This window comes from Mobula birostris, chromosome 1 (assembly GCF_030028105.1).
Source record: "Mobula birostris isolate sMobBir1 chromosome 1, sMobBir1.hap1, whole genome shotgun sequence".
Classification (NCBI taxonomy): Eukaryota; Metazoa; Chordata; class Chondrichthyes; order Myliobatiformes; family Myliobatidae; genus Mobula; species Mobula birostris.
Window position 1 is genome coordinate 233,835,440 of NC_092370.1, and position 24,319 is coordinate 233,859,758.

The window sequence follows — 24,319 nt, forward strand, 5'->3', positions numbered from 1 at the left end:
ATCCACGCTTTTACCGTGTAACTGAAACCTTTCCCAGTCTGATAATGGGTCATAGAGTCACAGAAAAGTACAGCACAAAAACAGGCCATTTGGAGCATCTAATCCTTGTTGACACCATTTAAACTGCCTACTCCCATCGACCTGCAACCAGGGTCCTTGACCTAAAACATTGACTTGGTTTCTCTTTGTGGTGAAGGACAACGGATGATAATCATCATCATCATCACAAGCCTGGGCAGAAGGTATGGAGATCCTGAGATGCCCAGTCATCAAGATCCCCCTCTCAGCTTCACTAGTGTAGTCCAAATGAAAGCTTATGCAGCAATACATTTGTCACCAGCTTGGCTGCAGGAGCTGCTGGAAGGATGTTCAATTGACACCCAGCTGCCTTAGGGGCTCCTCTCCCAATTTGCTGTCTGGGTTTACTCACGTAGCCTTCGTCTCTCCCAAGGCTGCCCACAAGGCAGTGGGGCTATTTACCCATAGCTGGAGATCTGGTTCACAAGCATCGGAGTGTGTCCACACACTGGTGGGCCTGTGTGCTACATGTGCAGGGGCCAGACCTCCTCCCCATCCTCTCCAAAAGGAGTTCAGTTTCCGTGTATTGCCAGTGAGGAGGCAGTACAGGAGGCTTGCTGTTGGAGAGGCTATGTACTGGCAGGGAGAGATTTACACATTCAGCTCTCCTTTTTGCAAGACTGCTAGCCAGCGGTGGAAGCTGAAAGTGACAGCAACAAGCATTACTACTACCACACTAGATGCATCACAACAACCATTTTGACACCTTTCTCTTTACACACATGCTAACTAACCTACTGAATAATGCATCCAGTGTTTTCTGTTCTTTGTCTCTGTGTATGCCAGTGTATCAGAGCCACTGAAAGCTCCTGCCATCATTCCTCAGCTCTACTGTCTGTTCCCTTCGTTAAGTATTTGTGTTGTCTCCCCACTTAACTGCATCTAGAGCATTTGTCTCAAACTCTGCTGTAGTAATGAGTCCATATTCTCACCAGTCTCAGAACAGATACAGTATAGTGTTCTGTTTGTGCTGTCAACAGTTGGTGGAGGAAAGTGCTCAGGAAGACCTTGAAGAAAGTGATTCATTAAAACCTTTTCATTGCTTACTGTTTATTTGAATTAAAGGTGAGAAGCCTTTCCAGTGTACCATTTGCTGGAAGACGTTCTCTCAGAGCGGCAGCAGGAATGTCCACATGCGGAAATGCCACGATATCCGTCTTGTCTTCAGTGACCAAGAAGAGGCTACAGGTGTGTGGTGGTGTGAAGGGGCAGATAGAAGGGTGCAAAGGGGGGGGGAACATATTTCCAATTACTGGACCAAGTACCTCCAACTTTGGAGTATTAGGTGCATGTACAAACGGGGGTGTCATGGTAGCACCGCAGGTAATGTAACACTATACAATGCCAGCTATAAAATCGGGGTTCCATTCCTGCCACTTTCTGTAAGGAGTTTGTATGGCATCTCTGTGACAGTGTGGGTTTCCTCCCACATTCCAAAAAGCTGTGTATTCGGCTAAGTAATTTGTTGGTACTGGGAGCTTGTGGACTACCACCAGCACATCTCAGACTGTGCTGGTTGTTGATGCAAAGCAGCACATTTCACTGTATATTTCAATGTACATGTGACAAATAAAGCTTATCTTAAAATATCTTTAATCTTTGCCTTCGCTAGACAGTATATTTTAGACACCACCAGTCCCAATTTTATCAATTCCTGGCTCCAGTGCTTGTTTTCCTTTAATTTCCTCTATTTTGGAACAAAGCAGCCATTTGATAAAGGCAAATTATTTTGTCCAGTTGACATTAAATTACACTGTTCTAGGAATGAGGTAAAATAAACTCATCCCCCCGATGATATGAGAGCTGATAGAGATGAAAAGAGGTTATAAGTCGAGAGAGTATAGGAACAGTTCCTTCAGCACAAAACATTTGTGCTGACCACTGTGCCAATGTCAATTTAGAATGTACATAGCCTAAATCCCTCAATTCCCTTCATTTTTCCCTTGATCAAAATTTTGACACAATCAACACAAAAACTGTTTTCCCTTCTCCAACCCCGGTGCACTGTTGTAATGAAATGAAATGATCTGTATAGATAGCCTATAGAACAAAGTTTTTCACTGTAACTTGACAATATGACAATAATGAACCTATTTCCCACAATGCTGTCAGCATATTTACCGGGACGCCACCAGTTTAAGAAGGGACCAACTAGAGCAGGTGCCACAGTGATGCTGTAGCTGAGGAGATGGAGGCTGGTAAGGCGGCATGGTAACGTGGTGGTTAGCACATCACTTTACAGGTGAGCTGGGTTCAATTCCTGCCACTGCCTGTAAGGAGTTCGTCCATTCTCCGCATGACCACGTGGGCTTCCTCCCACAGTCTAAAGACGTAGCGGCTGATGTTAATCGATCATTGTAAATTGTACCGTGATTAGGCTGGGATTAAATCGGGGGATTGCTTGGTGGCATGGCTGACAGGGCCAGGAGGGCCTATTCCGTGCTTTATCTCAATGAATAAATAAAGCTAAAGGGGTCCATCAATCTCAAGTGGTTGTGAGGGAAAGCCAGAGGTGTCAATGGCTAGGTGAGAATAGGTAACTGGGAAACAAGTTGCTTCAAGAATCAGCATAGACTGAATGGGCCAGATGGCCTCCTGTGTTGTGAGAAAATATATAACAGAAAGGATCGTTGCCAGCAATATCATTGAGTGAATGAAGCTTCAAACAAAATCCTTGGAGAAAATAAAATATCCATTGTACACAATGCTAATATTACAATTTTCATCATTGTGCCTTTTAAAGCCAGTGGCCTACCTGACGATGGTGTGGGAAGTGTACCAGAGATGCCTTCAGGATTTTCAATAGCTACAGCTTCTGTGATTTCACCATCTGCCCTGGAAGCACAGCCTTTGGTGTTACCACAGAGTGTACTTGGAGCAGAAGAGGGTAGGTGTAAATCTTGTGCCTGCCATTTCTTTCTGTTGTCACCTTCACCCACCTTCTTCAGGGTTGCACGCCTTTTCTCACCCTGGGAGCTTGAGTTTAGGTTGTTGACCCAGTGCTAACTTCCGTAATTATTCCCTGGTTCCTCCTGTTTGAGGGGCAATTCATGTTTTCATTCATACCTACTAAGTAGAGCACGGTAGCATAGCAGCTAATGCAATCGCTTTACAATGCTACCGATCACTAATTGGGGTTCAATTCTCAATGCTCTCGAAAAGGAATGGTATGTTTTTCCCATGACTGTGTGGGTTTCCCTTTGGTGTGCTGGTGTCCTCTTACATCCCAAAGCTGTATCAGTCAGGGTGAGAGGGTTGTGAGCGTACTATGATGATGCCAGAAGAGTGGTGACACTTGTTGGCTTCCCCCAACACAATCCGTTGAATGTTGATGCAAAAGTGATGCATTTCACTATCTTTCAATGTGCATGAGACAAACAAAACTAATCAGTAAATCTTAGGGGAGAGATTCCAGATTTCTGTGTTGTTTGGATGAAACTGCACCTACTTTTTGAGAAGTAATGAATATATTCTAACATTATCTTTCTTTATTTCCTGATAGAAGTATTGCCCGACAGTTCACCATTAGTTACTGGCACAACAACTACAGCATCCATTGTGGTTCTGCCCCAGCCACACCATCTTGTTGCCATAGCCACTGCAGGACATTCTTATGAGGAAGTAGTAACTGTATTAATACAGTGAATGGCTATGGGCCCTCTAGTTGTTATATTTTGGTCAAAGGACCTCATGAAATGGAGAGCAAGGCTGCTTTGATCCAGGTCTGACTGCCTCTGTTCCCTAGTTTACTAAAATGTGAACTTGGACACGAATTTATCTTTACATATGCAAGAAATCAACATCGAAAGCAATGCTGCTGGATAATTTCTCCATTCTAGCTCTTCCTTGTGTATCTACCTGTGTATGCAAGATCCTAACGATATCCTGCATGAGGAAATTGATCTAAATTTGATGACTTTTCTTGGAGCAACAGAGAAAAGGAGTAGACTGGTATTTGTTTACAAAGGGCCGTTTGATTTCACTTGCTTCATAGTGAACTTCGTCAGGTGCTGGCAGTCTGAAAGGCCTAGACTGCAAATCAGCTGTGAATATTGGAGGAAATTTCCATGTGTTCTGTCCTCCATTAACCGTCCTGTATTCCCCTGGCAAGGTCACTCCACCCACTTCCGGCATCGCCTGTGATTGAAGGGTTTAAGCTGTGGACTTCAACTTCCCAAGAAATCGGCAGGTTTAAAGATTGGGTTCAATGAAGGATTAGTGGTGTAGTTACTAAAATGTCTTCCAAATATAATTTCATCTGCCCTCCTGGCATCGGGTCTGAATACTGCGTGTGTAAGATACTCCTTGTGAATTTTGCTATACATCACATTAAATAAAAGATGTTTATACCACTGTTGTGTGAATGGTACTCAGAATTGCTGGAGAGTCTGAGTTACGTAATAGAGGCAGTGTAGTCTAAGTTTCATTTTTGTGTAAATAGATAAGAACCCTTCTGCACAGTCCATTCTGAGCAGCTGCCAAAGGGAGATGCTTCCCCACCCCTTGCTACAGGATATTCAAAAAAAGTTCAAGTAGAAGCCTTGTCTTTCACTTTCAATTTCTTCTTAGAGCTGAGGGAAATAGATCTGCATGGTGATACCAATGATGAGCGGCAGGGTGTAATATTGGATACAATATTAATGGATGGCCAACACAATACGGTGCCAGCAATTACTGCTTGGGATTTGATTTCTCTACTGTGTGTAAGAACTTAGTATGTCCTCCTGTGACCCTGTAGGTGTCCTCTGGGTGCTTGGTTTCCTCCCACATTCCAAAGACCTATGGTTAGGTTTAGTGAGTTATGGGCATGCAGTGTTGCAGCCAGCAGCATAGCTGACCCTGGCACACACAATCCTCAGATGGTGTTGGTTGTTGACACAACGCGTATCACTGTATGTTTTAATGTACATGTGACAAATAAAGTTCCTGTAAACCTTGTTGGATCAAGTTAAAGGAACAAATTGCTAGATGTAGCAGGTCAGGTGGTACCTTTCTATTTATCCATTTGTGGCGTTTAGGTGCCACAGAGAAGGCCTTTCTTTTCTTGAACTGAAGGTGCACCATAGACCAGGCTGGGTAAGAACTACAGCTTTCTTTCTCTTAAAACATCAGTGAATCAGATGGGATTTTATGACAGTCCAGTTTATTATGTTTACTGTCTCTAAAACAAATGTTATTCTAGTTGTAATGAATTATTTGTATTTAAATTTCCCTACTGCCATAGTGGGATTTGCATTTGCATCTCTGGATTGACTCTCCACTACAGAGACTAATCCCATAAATTTACTATACTGTCATATCTGAAAGACAAAACAGATCAGGAGAAAGAATTATGCAGTAGTAATAAGGAAATAAGCTTTCCTTATTAGGATGAGTTTCATTTTAAAAAAAAAAAGAAATTTGGAAATAAAACAGGTGCCATGTTTAACAGCCAGATTATTGGCAGGAAAATTATTTAATTTAACCCATTTGCTGAATGAATTGCACATTGTAAAAGCATAAATATTGGTGTTTGATATCAGAACAGAGCCTGATGGAAATTATAAACAGTGGTGTTAAGTGGCCGTAATCATATAGTACATGGGTAAAAGTAATAAATAATTTAAACAATATAAACAGTATTTACAACTCCTCAAACTTTATTTCCTCAATTTGGTTTGTATATCTTAATTTCACTAGAAAGATAAACAGCAATAAAAAAGCGTCTACTTCCATAATAGTAATTTATGTATAATTTAATTTTAGAAAGGAACAAACTATTCAATAAAGTCTTGAATATACTGTTATGAAATTAAAAATGCACTAATTGTTATTAGGTGACAGTAATCCAAGAAATATTATTTCCTGTTAAATATTTCTTGGTAATAAGATTCTAAAACATCATCAGAGCAGAAGTAATTTACTTTAGTTGGAACTAAATCTTGAAAACTTGCAAGAGATAGAAGAGTGTTCTGCTTCTGCAGCACACTTAATGGAAGTAAGTATAGAGCTATTAAAAGAGTACACTGGGATAATCCTATAGATGCTAGAAGCTGGGATAAGGAAATTGTGTTTTGCATAACATTATATTCAGTTTATTTTACTGTTATGCATGAGTTTTGGTCTGAAAAAGTTTCTTGTGATTATTAGATCTGTAAATAGAAAATGTGTAATTATTATTTCAAGATTACATAGTTGCATAGATGTATAAAGTGGAACTAATTGGATAATTCTTTTAAAGAACCAGCATGAATGGCCTAAATTTGTTTTTTCTTTGGGCATTGGTACTTTGAGTAAAATGATGTCCTTGTTGTCATCCTGCCCACTGCCCTCCTGCATGCATTAAATTAAAACAATGTATAAACAGCACACAGTTTTGAGATATAACACCTTGAGAAACATTGTATTACGTGTAACCCAAGTTGTTTATTAAGTTGAGGTGTTTGTGATTAGTTTTTAAAGTGACACATTTCTCTGGCATATTGGCTGACTGTTTTGGTTAACTCATATATGCCAAAGTTCACAAGCTGAAAAAAATGTACTGGTTTAATGCAAAATCAAGTTACATGTGTTGTGAATGTGATCACAGTCACTGGAGAGACACTGAAGCTGGTGATCTTTATTCATCACAACAAACAGGAAGACGGTCATGGTAGAGTCCCACAAATTCAAAGTATATCACATTTTTATACCCTTAAGATCTGTAGATGATTCATTTCAGTTTCAATACTTACAAAGATGTTTACTTCAATATGTTGGATTGATAATGCTTCCTTTGAATGATATATCTACGATGGGAGGCACTTTTGAATGTTGAAATAGCTTTGCTGGGACAAACTTATTGCAAGGTTCCTGAACTTATTTATATTTATAATATTTATAATGGCGTAAGTGCCTTAAACCCATAGTTGATGCAGGGCAGTTAGCACAACCCCATTGTCTTAATGTTTAGTTGATGCATACACAATCTTAGTTTGTGGAAGAGTCTGTTATTTTCACCAATTTACTGCTTGCAATGTATAATAAGAACTGAAGACTGATTCTTGCTTAAATTAATATCTGCTATATTCACCCAATTCCAGAATACTCCCTTACAACATGGATAAAAATATTTCCTTAACAGTGCCGGGACACCACTATTTGAGGGACAGAATTACTCGTCCTGTTCGCTGGCTGAATTCTCCTTTACATGAGAATCAAGATCATTCTCCTGATCAGTATTAGAACTAGTCTCTTGCTCACCATCTTCATCCTGCTCTTCATTCTCATCTTCATCCTTATCCCTGATCTTAAAGTTCTTTTCTTCATCCAAGGATTTAAAATTTTCCAAAGATTCACTTGACCTGTAACAGTTGTTCTTTTCTCTGCAGTAGAACAAAACAGAAATTGGTTGCCTTGGTTCTTGATTGGACCTTCATAATAATTAAGAGATCCTTGCCAGAAGTATTTCAATGTTAGACTAATTGTATTCATGATGCTAACTTGTCTTAAGATGGAGATCCCAGAGTTTTGGAAAATCTTATCAGTCCAAGTATTTTCACAGTTTGGCATACACAAAATACTGGAGGAACTCAGCAGAGAAGGAGTGATGAAGGGTCTCACTTGAAACAATAACTTCTTATTCCTCTCCATAGATGCTGTCTAACGTGCTGAGTTCCTCCAGCATTATGCGTGTGTTACTGTGGATTTCCAGCATCTGCAGCACCTCGTTTTTTCACAGTTTGGAATTCAGGACATACATAATTAGATTTTCCTAAACAAAACTGGAAGGTAAGATGAAGGAACACATGCCAATCCTCAGAGGGATCAGAAGTGGAGAGAGTGAGCAGCGTTAAGATCGCTGAGGATCTAACCTGGTCCCAACATATCAATGTAGTTATAAAGAAAGCAAGACAGTGGCTATACTTTATTAGGAGCTTGAAGAGATTTGACATGTCAACAAATAGACTCAAAAACATCTATAGTTGTATTGTGGAGAACATTCTGACAGGCTGTATCACTGTCTGGTATGGAGGGGCGACTGCACAGGACCGAAAGAAGCTGCAGAAGGTTGTAAATTTAGTCAGCTCCATCTTGGCTACTAGCCTGCAACGTACCCAGGCCATCTTCAGGGAGTGGTGTCTCAGAAAGGCAGCGTCCTCCAGCACCCAGGGCATGCCCTTTTCTCACTGTTACCACCAGGTAGGAGGTACAGAAGCCTGAAGGCACACACTCAGCGATTCAGGAATAGCTTCTTCCTCTCTGCCATCCGATTCCTAAATGGACATTGAACCTTTGGACACTACCTCACTTTAAAAAAAAATACAGTATTTCTGTTTTTGTACTTTAAAAAATCTATTCAATATACTGTATGTAATTGATTTACTTTATTTTTTTTATATTATTTTGTTTTTTCTCTGCTAGATTATGTACTGCATTGAACTGCTGCTGCTAAGTTACCAAATTCCACATTACATGCTGGTGATAATAAAACCTGATTCTGACATCAAATTGGCATTCCTGCTTGGACTGCAGATTCCCATTCATGATTCACCATTTCCACATAATTAATGGCTTATAAACACCACGCTGTTTATAATTTTCTGTATTAGCTGAAGGTTTAGTGAGATAAAATGGTTGTTGTGAAGCATCTAGTGTGGTAGTGTAGTGGGTAGTGCTTGTCGCTCTCACTTTCAACTTCCACTGCTGGCTAGCAGTTTTGTGAAAAGGATAGCTGAATGTGCAAATCTCTCCCTGCCAGTACATAGCCTCCCCAATAGCAAGCCTCATGTAGTGCCTCCACACTGGCAACACACGAAAGCTGAACTACAGAGGAAGGGGAGGAGGTTTGGCCCCTGCACATGTAGCACACAGGCCCACCAGTGTGTGGATACGGCCTGGTGCTTGTAAAACAGATCCCCAGCTATGGGTAAATAGCTCCACTGCCTTGTGGGCAGCCTCAAGAGAGACGAAGGCTATGAGAGTAAATCCAGACAGCAAATCCGGAGTGGAGCCCCTAAGGCGGTTGGACGTCATTGAACATCCTCCCAGTAGCTCCTGCAGCCGAACTGGTGCCAAACATACTGCTTCATAAACTTTCCTTTGGACTACACTAGTGAGGCCGAGAGGGAGATCTTGACGACTAGGTGTCTCAGGATCTCCATACCTTCTGCCCAGGCTCGTGATGATGATGATGATTATCATCCATTGTTCTTTGAGACAGATGGATGCCAACCAATCAGGTAATGAAAATTATGGAATTCACATCTTATTGCCAAATTAAAAATTCACTCTTATGGAATGTGTAAGAGAAAACAAAATAGCCACAAAATGCAAAAGAAATAAATTTATCAAGGATTCATGTTTTGGAAAATTGCAGATATTTCATTTTAGAGATACAGCGTGACAACAAGCCTTTCTGGCATAACAAGCCCACATTACCCAATTGACCAATTATCCCACTAACCCGCATGTCTTTGGAATGTGGGCGGAAACTGGAGCACCCTGAGGAAACACGTACAGTCACAGGAAGAATGTACAAACTCCTTACAGACAGCTGTTTTTATAGGAATGCAAACCCTTCATAACATAAGGGGTATACTGTATTGTAACTGGATTGAGTAATCCCTTCCATTACTCAGGAATGACCCAAGTGCCCCCTTTTGATGCCACAAATGGACTACCTGTCTGCACTGTCATGACTGCTCTCTTCAATATCTGGTATTGAGAGTGGAATATCCTCTGCATTTCCTCCTTTGTCCCAGACAAATTCTTCATCCACCCCAGCTTGTCGTAGTGCTTCACGGTATCGTTTCTCAGCCTCAAAAGTGGCATTTTTCTGGCAAAAAGGAGAATGGTTTCGTGTGAAGTAAAATTTAATTGTACACTCACATACAGAAAAGGAATTTAATCTTTTTAACCTCTGCTTAATCAATCTCTCTTCCTCTTTCATTGATCAATGTTTTTCCTCTGGTGATGGGTGGAAGTCATCTCAGACAAGACTCCCCAGTATGAACCTTTGATAATGTGTTCCTGTGCTGCTCAACTTGAAGCCATCACTACTGACACAGACATTGAACAAGAGCAGACCTTTCAGCCTATCATATCTGTATCGAATACAATGCCACATTAAGCTGAATCTCTTCTATCTGGCACATGATCCAAATCCCTCCATTCCCTGTGCATTTATGTGCCTATCTAAAAGCCTCTTAAATGCCTCTATCATATCTGCTTCCACCACTACATGGCAACATGTGCTAGACATCCACTGCTCCCTGTAACAAAAATCTCCTTTAAACCTGGTCCCCACTCACCTCAGAATACAGCATGGATACAGGCCCTTGGGCACAATTTGTCCTCCCTTGTAGTTTCACCTGCCCATGTTTAGCCCCTTTTTCATGTACCTATCAAATGTTGCAATCATACCTGCCTCAATCATTTCCTCTGTCAGCTCATTGCCCAGGTACTTACTACTCTGTGTAAAGTCACTCCCAGCTATTGTAAATCTCTCCCCTCTTCTCTTGTAACTGTTCTAAGACCCTCAGACCCTGGAAGAAAGACTACAACCATCCACATTATCCATATCGCTCATGATTTTAAAAAGTTCCTTGAGGTCACTGCTCATTCTCCTGTGCTCAAGGGAGTAAAGATCCAGCGTGGTCAACCTCTTCCTACAATTATCGACCCTCTAGTCGAGCCAGCACCCTTATAAATCTCTTCTGCACTCTCTCCAGCTTCATGTCCTTCCTACAGTAATCAAAACTGTACAGAATACTCCGTGTGGTCTCACCTATTATGTAACAAACAAAATGTTCCTACTCCAACATAATATCCCTACTCCTAAATTCTGTCCTCAGCTTAAAGGTATGTCTTTTAATATTCAGTATTTCTACCCTTGGGAGAAGATTCTGACTAACTATCCTAGCTACACCTCTCATATCAGGTCACCCCTCAGCTGCTAATGCCCCAGAAGCAACCCAAGTTTGTCCTACTCCCTTATGGCTCAGTGCCCTGTTATCCAGACAGCAGCCTGGTAAACCTCTTATACACTGTTTTCAAAGCCTCCGCATCCATTCTGTAACAGAGTGGCCAGAACTGTACACAATACTCTCGTGCAGCCTTACTCTTTGGCCACAAACAGTACGTATTCAGGTGATAATCAGGGTGGAACTGAGGCAATTTTCCTTGTGGGAAGGTAGTACCACTATGCTGAGATTATATTGATTCAAATTACTCGGATCATATTTCCACCTATAAACTAGTATTTTTCAGGGAATCCCCCAAAAATACCTAAACACCCTAGTTTCATCTATCACTTTCTAGCTTGTACTCCCTCCCTTTGCCCCACCTTATTCCAGCTTCCTTCCCCCTTACTTTCCAATCCCGACGAAGGGTCTCAGCCCAAAACATTGACTTTTTATTCATTTTCATAGATGCATTTTCAGGAACAGCTTCTTCCCCTCTGCCATCCGATTCCCAAATGGACATTGAAGCTTTGGACACTACCTTGTTACATACACTTGTTAGGGTGTATTCTCCAGTTACCTTATAAGGTAACAATAGCCTTCAGCCAGGAGCAGATGTCATCAGGTGGTTCCCAACCTTCACAGAGTGTTTCAACCCTTAACCACGACACTTTCCAGTTGGTGGGCTGGCAGTGGTGGCCAAATCACTGCCCATCTGCTCCTGACTTCCAGCTCAGTGATTTGGCCACCACTGCTGGCCCACCTCACTTTTTAAAAAAATATACAGTATTTCTGCTTTTGCGCGTTAAAAAAATCTATTCAATATCCATAATTGATTTACTTGTTTGTTTATTATGTTTTATTTCATTCATTATTATTTTTCTCTCTGCTAGATTATGTATTGCCTTGAACTGCTGCTGCTAAGTTAACAAATTTCACGTCACATGCCGGTGATAATAAACCTGATTTGGATTCTGCTACCTGACGTGCTGAGTTCCTCTAGCATTTTGTGTGTGTTGCTCTTGATTTCCAGTATCTGCACAATCTCATGTTTATAAACATCCTGCAGCGGTATTTGGGAGAGATGGTGCTGATAATGGTACTAACATATCTGGTGACTCCTGTTCCTTCCTCCAGTCCTTCCTTTAAGGTAGCATACAAATTGTCACTTTATAGACACCTATAAGAAACAGTTGCTGGAAAAAATACACAAGTGAATGTTGCTGGCTACGCCACTCTATGGCAGACTGTGCCACCAAGTTCAGGGACACCAAGAGCTGAGAGTGGAAAGGTCATGTCAATGCACATATGGTGGCTACTGGTTGACCATATTGACCTCAAACACCTAGGTGTGTTAGAACTCACAGAAGACTTTCAGAGTCTCATTTCCAGCCCACATTATTGTGCAAAGATGTATATCCGGTCCGTGGATTCATAAGTTGATCAAGGTGCCTATCATCCTTACCTGAGTGACTTGTTCAAAAAGGTAGGGTCTGCTGCAGACTCTCCTTTTCATCTCCTCTAATTCCTTCTTGTACTCCTGTTTCCTCCTAAGGTCCGCCTGCCTGTGAATTAAAACAGGTTATTAAGTGATAGAAGCAAGTGTAAGGCCTTTCTGACAGCTAAACTATGAACAAGAGGAGTTGCTGCTTGGCGGAGTTTGTTGACAGAGAAATGATAGAGAGACCATACAGAACTCACTTCCTCAACTCTGCACTAATGTAATGGGACTTTTTGCATTCAACTAGCACTACATACATGACAGGTAATTCCTTTAAGAGTCATACACTAAGAATTCTGATACGTTTTCTATACAATTAAAATGTGTTATATTAAGAAACTTACAGACCTATACTTCTTCAATATTTCTTTGAAGGTCTCTGCAAGGCTTTGATGAGAGTCCATCGCTTTAGCTCGGATTGATACTTTTTTGCTTATATCTTGGACATTCTTTTTGTACTTCTCCATCCATTCAGCTTTTTCTATTTCCTGCTTATCTCGTTCTTCCAGAGATTTTCTATGGAATAAAGATCAAAGTCATATTCAAAGGACTACTTCCAATCAAACATAGCTCCGTGTTGCCAAATATTGGCACAAAAATTCTCCTTTGTTTATTAAATGGATGCTGGTGTATTGGCAATGAGTTTGATATTAACTGTTTAACAGAATTTTAAAGATTTTGAAACAGTTTGGGTAGATTGAAGGATGGAAAATGTAATCCCACTTTTTAAAGAGCATGAGAGAGAGAAAACAAGTAACCATAAATCAATTAGCCTAACATCAGTGGAAGACAAAATGTAAGAATTAGAGCTTATAAAGATCAAACCACTTAGAAAGCAGTATTCTGTAAAGTGAACATGGATTTATTAAAGAAAAATAAGGTTTGATATGAGATGTCATCCTTTTACAAATAGTGTTTCCCTTTCCACCACTGCTTTTGCTGTCCTCACCTGCATCTCCTCCATTTCCTACATCCCATTCTCCTGACATCATAACAGGAATAAGACTTCCCTTGTCCTCCCCTACCACCCCCTGAGCCTCTGTATCCAGGACATCATTCTTCGTAAATTCCACCATCTCCAAGGGATCCTATCACAAAGCACACCCTCCCGTCCTCCTCCCACCCGTCCTTCATCCACCCATCTGCTATCCATAGGGATTCTCCTCTACACGATTCCCTTGTCCACTCATCTCTCCCCACTGACCTCCCTGCTGGCACTTACCCTGCAAGCATGAAAAGTGCTACACTTGCCCCCACACCTCTTCCTCACCACCATTCAGGGCCAGCATCTGCAGAATCTTGTGTTCTTGATAAACCTACTTGGTTTTCTGAGGGAGTAACAGGTAAAATGGAGAAGGAAGAACCAGTGGTGTATGGAAACCTTTGATAAAGTCCCATATAACAGTGCGCATGTCCCATGTGCAGATTTAATAGATATGAGAAAGGGGTTAATATCATGCCATTTGTAAATTGGTTGACAGATAAGAAACAGGAGGAATTATGGGACTTCCTCAGGTGCTGAGTTGTGAGATATTCCTGAGATCAGTGCTGGAAGCCCAACACTTCACAAAGGTGAGGGAACTGAATGCTAGTTTGTTGATGAAACAAAACCTGCTATTGGTTTATTATTGTCACAAGTGTGGGATGCAGAGAAAAGCTTTTGTTCTTTGTGTCATCTAGGCATATTAAACCATGTACAAATACAAAGTAGTAAAAAGAAAATACCCTGCAAAAGGTAGTCAATGTTTCACTGACATTATCTCTTGTTACACGCCACTCTGAGATTAGGCCTAGTTAGCTTAATCTCTCTTTACAAGGCAAATCCCTCCAAGCCATTGGACCTTCATTGCATCTCCCCCCCCACTGCCCCAAGCATATCCTTACTTCAGATTTCAAACATGGTCTCATCAGGGTCCTAAGGTCTCTGTCCCCTTGTATTCAAATCCCATTACATAAAAGTCAACCTCCTATTTGCATCCTAATTTCTTGCTCCACCTGCACAAATAAAAGACCATAAGATATAGCAGCAGAAGTAGGCCATTTGGCCCATCAAGTCTGCTCCACCATTCAATCATGGCTGATCCCTTTTTCCCTCCCTAGCCTTCTCCCCGTAACCTTTAATGTCATGTCCAATTGAAAACTTATCAATCTCTGCCTTAAATACACCCAACAACCTGGCCTCCACAGCTACATGTGGTAATCAATTCCACAAATTTACCATCCACTGGCTAAAGATATTTCTCTGTAGCTCTGTCTTTAAATGGATGTCCCTCTATCCTGAAGCTGTGCCCTCTTGTTCTAGACTATCCCACTATGGGAACCATCCTTTCCACATCTACTCTGTCTAGGCCTTTCAACATTTGAACGATTTCAATGAGATCCCCCATCATCCTTCTAAATTTCAGCAAGTACAGACCCAGAGCCATCAAACGTTCCTCGTATGATAACCCTTTCATTCCTGGAATCATCCTCGTGAACCTCCTCTGAACCCTCTCCAATGCCAGGACATCTTTTCTGAGATAAGGAGCCCAAAACTGTACAATACTCAAGGTGAGGCCTCACCAGTGCCTTTTAAACCCTCAGCATCACATCCCTGCTCTTGTATTCTAGACCTCTTGAAATGAATGCTAACATTGCATTTGCCTTCCTTACCATACCACAGACTCAAAATGCAAGTTAACCTTTAGGGTGGTCTGCACAAGGACTCCCAAATCCCTTTGCACCTCAGTTTTGGATTTTCTCCCAGTTTAGAAAATAGTCTGTTTATTTATTTCTACTAGCAAAGTTCATGATCATGCACTTTCTAACATTGTACAAACGGTATTTCATTTGCCACTTTCTTGCCCATTCTCCAAATCTGTCGGTCCTTCTGAATCCTACCTGTTTCCTCAACACTACCAATCTTCACATCATCACATCATCAACCAATTTCCCCCGGGATCAATAAAGTAATACTATGACTATGACCTGCAAACTTGGCAACAAAGCCATCTATTCCATCATCTAAATCATTGATATACAGAATAAAAAGAAGTGGTCCCAACACCGACCCCTGCGGAATGCCAGTAGTCACTGGCAGCCAACCAGTCAAGGATCCTTTTATTTCCACTCACTGCCTCCTTCCAATCAGACAATGCTCTGGCCATCTTAACAACTTTCCTGTAGTACCATGGGCTGTTAACTTGGTAAGCAGCCCTGTGTGACACCTTGTTGAAGGCCGCCTGAAAGTCTAAATATATAGCATCCACTGCCTCCCCTTCATCTATTCCACGGTGGCATACAAAAGCTTGGGCACCCCTGGTCAAAATTTCTGTTACTGTGAATAGTTATACCTTTTGGAAATCAGTTCATTTTTTACTCCCTTAAAGTTAAAGATGACACATTTCTACTGCTACCCCTTTCAGAACCCTAGGGTGGAGTTCATCTGGTCTGGGTGACTTATGCACCCTTAGGTCTTTCAGCTTTTTGAGCATGTTCTTGTAATAGTAACTGCACTCATTTCTTTTCCCTCATACCCTTCAATATCTGGTACAGTGCTGGTGTCTCCAACAGTGAATACTGATGCAAAATAGTCTTTTTGTCCCGTTATTATTTCTCCAGTCTCATTTTCTAGCAGTTCTATATCCATTCTTATCTGTTTTGTTTTATACATACTTGAAAAAAGCTTTTACTATCCACTTTGATATTGTTTGCTCGCTTGCTTTCATGTTTCATCTTTTCCTTCCCAATGATTCTTTTAGTTACTCTCTGCAGGTTGCTAAAACCTTCCAAATCCTCTATCTTCTGCTAATTTTTGCTTTGTTGTAAGCCTTCTCTTTTGCTTTTACATTAGCTTCGACTTCCCTTGTCAGGCACAGTTGTAATATTTTGCCATTTGAGTATTTCTTCATTTTTGGAATACATCTATCCTGCACCTTCCTAATATTTCCCAGAAATGCCCACCATTGCTGTTCTGCTGTCATCCCTGCCAGCATCTCCTTCCAATTTATTTTGGCCAGCTCCTCTATCATACCACTTTAATTTCCTTTACACCACTGAAATACTGCTATGTCAGATTTTACTTTCTCCTTGTCAAACTTCAAGTTGAACTCAATTATATTGGGATCACTGCCTCCTAAGGGTTCTTTTCATCCTAGATTGAGTAAACCCTTATTGCAGAAATTAAAAAAGGATGGTGGTATGGCTTTGCGTAACTTTAGAATGTACTATTGGGCAGTTGATATTCGACATATTACTTTTTGGATTCACTATTCAGATGTACATGATTGTCCTTCATGGTTAGATCTAGAGGTAAACTCAGTGGCCTCTTTACTGGGGAGTTTCTCTTCCCTTTTTGTTTTCTAAGATTAGCAGACAAGAATTTAATCCCATTATTAAACATACATTAAGAACTTGGTTTCAGTTTCGTAGATTTTTTTTTTGAGTTAAATAATTTATTCTCTCTAGTAATATCTATCTCAATTATTTTTTAAACCATCAATTTTGGATAAGGCCTTTTTAATTTGGAAAACCAAGGGAATAATAACTTTTTCAGATTTGTTTTTAGGGGACTGTTTAATGTCTTTTTCCTCAGTTAGTGGATAAATATGATCTATCTAATGTACACTTCTTTAGATATTTACAAAGTTAGGACTTTTTTTTTTACGTGGTTTGTTACCAAATTACCCTTCTGCTTATCTACCTAATATGACAAGTGTTCTCTTTCAGTTTAAACCATTTCAAAAAGGGTTGATAGCTACAATCTATAAACAGTTACTGAGTTCACGAATGATATCTAATGATAAAATTAAACGCGCTTGGGAATCAGAACTTCAAAAGTCATTTTCAAATAATCAATGGAGTAAAATTTTTCATTTGGTTAACAACACATCTATTTGTGCCCGTCATTCCTTGATACAGTTCAAGATAGTGCATAGTGCCCATATGTCAAAGGATAAACTAGCGCGTATTTTCTCCAATATTAATCGTATTTGTGACAGAGCTGGCCACTTTAACTCATATGTATTGGTCTTGTATAAAGCTAGATAACTTTTGGAGAGGTGTTTTTAAAACACTATCAAAAGTTTTGGATCTGGATCTACAACCTAATTTGCTTAAGGCAACTTTTGGGATTATCCCATCGGAAGCAGGAAATATTCCTCTTTCTGCTCAACGTATGATAGCCTTTTCGACCTTACTGGCTGGGAGAACCATTTTATTGAAGTGGAAGGATTATAATCCACCTACAGTCTTTTATTGGCTCTCCTCCATTGTGTCCTGTTTAAGCTTAGAGAAAATAAGTCGTCGGACATTTGATACATCCTTTAAATTAGAGCAAATATGTCGACCTTATATCCAATATTTTTTATTTAATTTGATTTATTACTCTTTCAATCTTCTTTTTTCCTTTCGAAGTTTTAGATTTGATCAGAAAGTCTTTCTTCCTTTTTTGATCATATCCTCAAAATGGACTGCCCAGTCCCTTTTTTCTGTTTTTTTTTGTGTAGTGTAGTGGGTTATTTTTCTTTTCATTTAAAACCCGATGTTTTTTCCTTTCTCTTCATAAACTGGTAAGAGAAGAATTGTTATTTTCATTTTTTTATTATATATTTTATACTAGTTTAACAATATTTATGATTTTGACAATGTCTATCTTAATCTTGGTTTATACTGTTGCTGACATATATATTTGCACTAATTCTCCTCTTGATTGTATTTATGCTTTTTTAAAATCAATAAAAAGATTAATAAAGAAAGGGTTCCTTTCCTTAAGCTCCCTAATCACTTCCGGTTCATTACGTAACACCCAGAAAGTACAGCTGATCCCGTAGTACGCTTAATGACAACCTGCTCTAAAAAGCTATCTTGTAGGCATTCAACACTTACTCGCGAGATCCATTACCAACCTGATTTTCCCAATCAACCTGCAAGTTAAACTATCCCATGACTATCATAACATTGCCCTTTTGATATGCCTTTTCTATTTCCCGTTGTAATCTGTGGTCCACATGCCAGCTAATGTTGAGAGGCCTGTATATAACTACCATCAGGGTCCTTTTAACCTTGCAGTTTCTCAACTCAACCCACAAGGATTCAACATCTGATCCCATGTCACACCTTTCTGCTGATTCTGCTACTCTTTACCAGCAGAGCCACAGCACCCCTTTTGCCTCACTTCCTATCGCATAACCTTGGACATCCAGCTCCCACCTACGACCATCCTTCAGCCATGATTCAGTGATGCCACAACATTATACCTGTTTATATATTCGAGGTTGTTGGCTACATTGTTGAAAGTTATAAGTTGTGCTAGGAAAGTTGATAAACACAAGAGATTCTGCAGGTACTGGAAATCTGGATGAAGCTGGAATCCCGATGAAGGGTCTCAACCCTAGACGCTAATTGTTTATACCTCTCCGTAGATGCTGCTTGACCTGCTGAGTTCCTCCAGAATTTTCTCCGTGTTACTCTGAGTAGTTTGATAGCCACATTGCAAGTTTGTTGCCATTGGACCTTTCACACATACATCTTTCTGTTTACTACTAAAGTCTAGATTATTATCTGCTTCAATAAAAATATGAATTGGCAGACTATCCGTGTTATCTTGGCCATAATCCAACCTTGCTCCTTTGATCTTATTCCCACCACACTGATAATCACCCAACTTTTCTTTCTGGCTCCCCAAGATGCCTCATGTCTCCTCTCTCTGGGACCACTCTTCCCCCCTAAAAATCTGCCATCATCAACACCCGCTTTACAAATGAAACCTCATCACTGATCTTCCTCCCTTTCAAACTACCACCCAGCCCTCTCTAATATAAGCCATGGTGAAGAGTGGAGATCTTTAACAGATGCAGATGTGCTGAAAATACCAGCATATTAGTATCCTCTTCCAGCAGTACATATTAAACTGATCTCTGATCTTCCTTCCCTTTCCAATCTTCTTCATTGCCTATCTTTCCTACTTATTCAGTCTGCTCAATTGTTCCACTCCAGTTAAACTCCCTTGATCAGCAATCACCCTACGTGACCACAAGCAGAGAGAAGACTTTTCTCATCATCATCATCCTCCCCCTCCAATAACTAGTACGTTCACCTGAAATGGTTCTTTTCCCATCTCTCTGGAATCTAACTTTGATTCCTTTTACATCGAGTCTACCCATTGCTCCTCAAGTGGACGTCTTTCAATATGCATGCTGTTGTTGCACATGTCTTTATGAGCTCCTTCTCTATTCTGATTCCACTGCTGACTCAGACTGATCATGTTGCTTATCTGACATCCTATCGACCAGGCAAGGAGCTATCCAAATAGTCATCTTTACAGAGGTGTCATTCAAGCACTCCACACAACTACCCTTGTACACAACATTCCCTACAGTTTGATTTCCTAACATTCCCTTACGAAGTATTTGAGGCAATGACCCAGTACTGGAGGAGTAGGAATTAAACTGTATAAACTTTGGATATGAGTTTTTGCTCATGTTTCAACTCACAATTTAACAAGTATTAATTGTTTTTGGCTACTATTTCTATTCAAATTGTTGTTGATTGCTATATAGGGTAGATTATTAGCTATCATACAAAATAAATGTTCGTTGTATTGCAAGAACAGGTTGTTTCTGATTGCTATTCATGGCTGCTAATATAAAGGTACTAAGAACACTGGACAATAGACCCAGAAACAGCAAAGGGGTTTACAACAAAGAAACCCTTCCGGTACATGTAATACAGTCACTGAATTACTTTTTGTCACACTGTAATACCAGAACAATCCAAATTGGCAAAGTAAGTTTCCACTGTCAGTAAATTATTTTCAAAAATACATGGAATGTGAGATGAGTATTGAACTGGATTTGTATGCATACAAGTCTTTGAAGGAAGCAAGGTAAAGTTATCATGAAACCATCTGGGATCATTATTAGAGAAGAATACAGGGTATGAAATCAAGTTCTGCTAAACTAGATTTGAACTGGATTATAATGGCCATTATCTATGGACCATGCTTAGGAACGGATGTCAAAGTCCAGAGCAGATGTTGGAAACTTGACGAGAAAAGTACCAGGGATGAAAGGCTTGGTTGTGCTGGTAAGAGTAGAAAGAAAAACAAGAGTTAGGAGAGGTGCTTAAACCAGAGGCTTTTCATAGACTAAAGAAAAATAAAGAGCACAGGCACAAAGCCATAACAAACAAATTTAAGTTGACTGGTGAAAATTACGCAGAGGTGACATGAAACAAAAACAATTTATGCATTCATCTGTTATCCCTGAAATTAAGATAGAAAGATATTCAAAAATGACTTTCAGTAGGGAATCAGATAAAGGGAGCAATTTCTGGGAAGAAAGGAGAAAGAAAAGGGAAGCAGCAACAACTTGTACTGTTTCAGTAAAAACTTATGGCTACAATTCAAATGACTGTGTACAACAGCTCAGTAAAAACACAATGACTGAAGTGTACTGAGATGCTGGAGCTTCAATTCAAATTCGGCACAAGCAGAAATTTCTTACTGATCCACAGGTGACATTATATATGCTCAGAGACAGATAGACTATCCTCTGTGCCCCCTTTTGTTTTCCTTTATCCCACCAGCCCATTATCACTTCTCTTTCCCCTCCTTTGCCCATCGCCCATACATTCCTCCCTTTAGTTCCCCTTGTCAGCTTCTTCCCTTTATTCCATGGTCCACTGTCTAATACCTATTAGATTCCATCTTCTTCAGCCTTTTGTCACTTCCACCCATCGTCTCCCAGCTTCTTACGTTGTTCCAACTCCCCCCTCCCCCAATTGCTTACCCTTGCCCTCTCCCCGGGATTGAGCTATCACCCACTAGCTTGTGCACAGCCCATTCCTTCCACCCTTTTATTATCACTTCTTCCCTTGCTTTCCAGTCCAGATAAGGGGTCTTGACCCAAAATGGTGACAGTCCATACTATCTGACCCGCTGAGTTCCTCCAGTACTTTGCGCAAGTCTCTATAATGCATTATTTCTTCATCCATCTTCAATGAACTGTAAAGAAACACCAGATGCATTATCCACACAGTTAACTTCCAGTTTTGTTTTACCTGACAGCCGACTGCCTTTTCCTTGCAGCGTTTGTCGTAGAGATGGGCAGTGTATGAGAAGATAGTGAACGAATATCACTGAAAGAATTACTTTTCTTCAAGTGAATCTTTGCCTTTTCCTATAAATGTGACAGGAAGGATGGATTTTACACTTGCAAATTATTCTATTTAATTAATTACAAGAATTTATCAAAGCTTTAATTTGGGTGTGGTTACTATCTGATTTCAAATATTTGATTACACTGCTTATTACACATATATTTGATGAAACATTCCTAATTTGAATGAAGTTATGCAAATACCATTAATATGGCTTCACAAATTTTTCAGCTGATTTTAGTTAACCAAGTTTAAACTAACAATTGACTACTCATAAGAAAAGTGTAGGAGGCTGATGTGTGACCTTGTAGTGGAATATAACATCTTGAGGGGCATAGAAAAAGTGAATGGTCACAATTTTCCCCCAGAGTATAGAAGGCTAAAATTGGAGGACATAGGTTTAAAGTGAGAGTGGAAAGATTTGAATGGAACCTGGGAGCAACTTTTTCCACACAAAAGGTGTTTGTTTTGTAGAATGAGTTGCAAGAGGAAGTGGCAGAGGCAAGTACAGTTACAAATGACCATAAACTTTTAGACAAGTATGCAGGTATATTTCAGTGCAATATGAACCAAACACAGGCAAATGGGAGTAGTTCAGGTAAGCAACCTGTTGGCATGATGAGTTGCGCTGAAGAGCCTATTTCCATGTTGTATAACTATGATTCTAATAACCTCTGAATTGTAGCATACAGTGAAATAAAATTTGGATGGCAGGGTAGATCTTGCACTTCGCAAAGACTTGTGGGTGGGGAAGTACAGGGGAGAGGATTTGTTGAGAATTTTTGCTTTGAGCTTTCTCAGTTTTTAAAAAAATGTGAAGGTATGGTGCTGCTACTCAAGACTCAAAATGAAGAGGTATTGTGTGCTCATTAGTTTTGAAAACTTAATGAGAGCTGGGCTATTACAATGTTCTGAACATGGGTCAAGGACACGACCCACCCAGCCAACACACTTTTCGTCCCTCTTCCCTCCGGGAGAAGGCTCAGGAGCTTGAAGACTCGTACGGCCAGATTTGGGAACAGCTTCTTTCCAACTGTGATAAGACTGCTGAACGGATCCTGGCCCGGATCTGGACCGTATCCTCCAAATATCCGCACCTGCCTCTCTGTTTTTTTGCACTACCTTACTTTCCCTTTTCTATTTTCTATTTATGATTTATAATTTAAATTTTTACTATTTACTATTGATTTGTACTCCAGGGAGCACGAAGCACAGAATCAAATATCGCTGTAATGACTGTACGCTCTAGTATCAATTGTTTGGTGACAATAAAGTAAATCTGTGCTTGTGGGGCCTTCTTCAAATTGAGTACCTGATTTTGCCTTTGGTACGATTCCTCCAAGTGGATGTAACTAAGCAATCATTGAACCTAGGAGCTCTTAAATCTAATAAGATTTGGACACCACATCAAGCAACCCACTTACCTGTAAGGAGTGGGGCCACTGGATAGCCTATATTTCAGCTTGGAAAGTACAGTCTTTGTACATCCTATTTACATTTGGAGTGGCTGGACAGATTTGCTAACCTATGAGATGACCATGTGCAGAATCACATGGGAATATTACAGGTCCAGGCACTGGCGTCTGTCTAGATTTTATCATTGTGCAAGTGATTGATCATGAGGATGTTACCATCACTGCAGCACAACAAATGATGATAACTATTGATTATTGGCCAATCCACCATTATTCACATGACCCTGAACCCAATACATCACTGACAGAAATCATGCTGTAAGAAACTCTGAACACTGAAACTCTCTGAACCTCCAAATGCAGCTCCTCTTAGACAGCTCTGAGCTAGTTATTGTATTCACTCTCGGCTAACAGCAATACAGAGTGTCTACAGTGCCTGACGCTACCTTGAAGTTAATGAATAATTAACAGCTCCTGGAGAGACTCTCAACTTCTCTTCTAGGGCTGGTTTTATGAGATTGACTATTAGATCCAAGAGTTAATTAACATAAATGCAAGTCACTCTTGAAGACAAAAGGGGCTGCAAGTGCTGGCATCTGGAACAAAAAAAACCCAGAATGCTGGACGAAAGATATCAGAAAAAGGCCAGCAATATCATGAAGGATCCCACCCACTTTGCTCCTGTTCTTTGCTCAAAGATCCCCCTCACTTTGTCTCACTCCTTTTAGGGTGGAGGCTATGTAGTACCCATGCCAGGACCACTGGACTCAAAAACAGTTACTTTCCCCAAGCAGTAATGTTGATCAACATCCAACCCACCCTTCCACTACTACTTTATCGTTTCCTGTCAGTCACCTTATGTATTTATAGTGTTTTTTTAAACTACTGTGTTCTTTATCTTGTGTTTTTTTTCTGCTGTATGAGATTCGGAGTAACAATTAGTTTGTTTGTTCCCCTTTACACATCTGCACTGGAGATAACGTTAAACAATCTTGAAGCCTTGAACAATCTTGAACTCATTTGGTCAATCAGCCTCTGAAGATACAAAAGGTACGTCAATTTTTTGGGCATCAATCTTGCATCAAGGCTGAGGGGGAAGAGGAAAGATTGCCAGTATATAGCAGTACAAAGTGGGGATGGGATAGTAGGTAACAGGGAGGGAAGGGGATGATGGACAGACGGAACTGGGTGGGGGAGTGGTGGTTGAAGAGAAACTGTTAGGTTATGGGTTCTGCTGCTATATACCGGCATTCTTTTCTCTTTTC

The 24,319-nt window shown here is 40.3% G+C and overlaps 2 protein-coding genes across 10 annotated transcripts in view; one reads left to right on the forward strand and one right to left on the reverse strand.

Annotated features, from left to right (window-relative positions):
• The window catches only part of znf410 (zinc finger protein 410), a 32,111-nt gene extending 27,367 nt beyond the window's left edge, over nucleotides 1-4,744 (forward strand). For 8 of the 9 annotated variants that reach the window (XM_072273532.1, XM_072273560.1, XM_072273580.1 and 5 more), the window contains 3 exons: nucleotides 1,144-1,266; nucleotides 2,822-2,965; nucleotides 3,581-4,454. In XM_072273532.1, the coding sequence (XP_072129633.1) occupies nucleotides 1,144-1,266; nucleotides 2,822-2,965; nucleotides 3,581-3,723 (410 nt within the window). In that variant the 3' untranslated portion in view covers nucleotides 3,724-4,454. Of the gene's footprint in view, nucleotides 1-1,143; nucleotides 1,267-2,821; nucleotides 2,966-3,580 lie in introns of all 9 variants that reach the window. The other variant, XM_072273609.1, reaches the window with a different exon arrangement.
• A 950-nt stretch (nucleotides 4,745-5,694) lies between these two features.
• Nucleotides 5,695-24,319, reverse strand: part of fam161b (FAM161 centrosomal protein B) — a 53,198-nt gene continuing 34,573 nt past the window's right edge. Inside the window, exons 6-10 of the mRNA XM_072273519.1 lie at nucleotides 21,541-21,659; nucleotides 12,850-13,017; nucleotides 12,466-12,565; nucleotides 9,720-9,874; nucleotides 5,695-7,421 (exon numbers count right to left, since the gene is read on the reverse strand). Coding sequence (XP_072129620.1) covers nucleotides 7,211-7,421; nucleotides 9,720-9,874; nucleotides 12,466-12,565; nucleotides 12,850-13,017; nucleotides 21,541-21,659 — 753 coding nt within the window. The 3' untranslated portion in view covers nucleotides 5,695-7,210. The remainder of the gene's footprint in view (nucleotides 7,422-9,719; nucleotides 9,875-12,465; nucleotides 12,566-12,849; nucleotides 13,018-21,540; nucleotides 21,660-24,319) is intronic.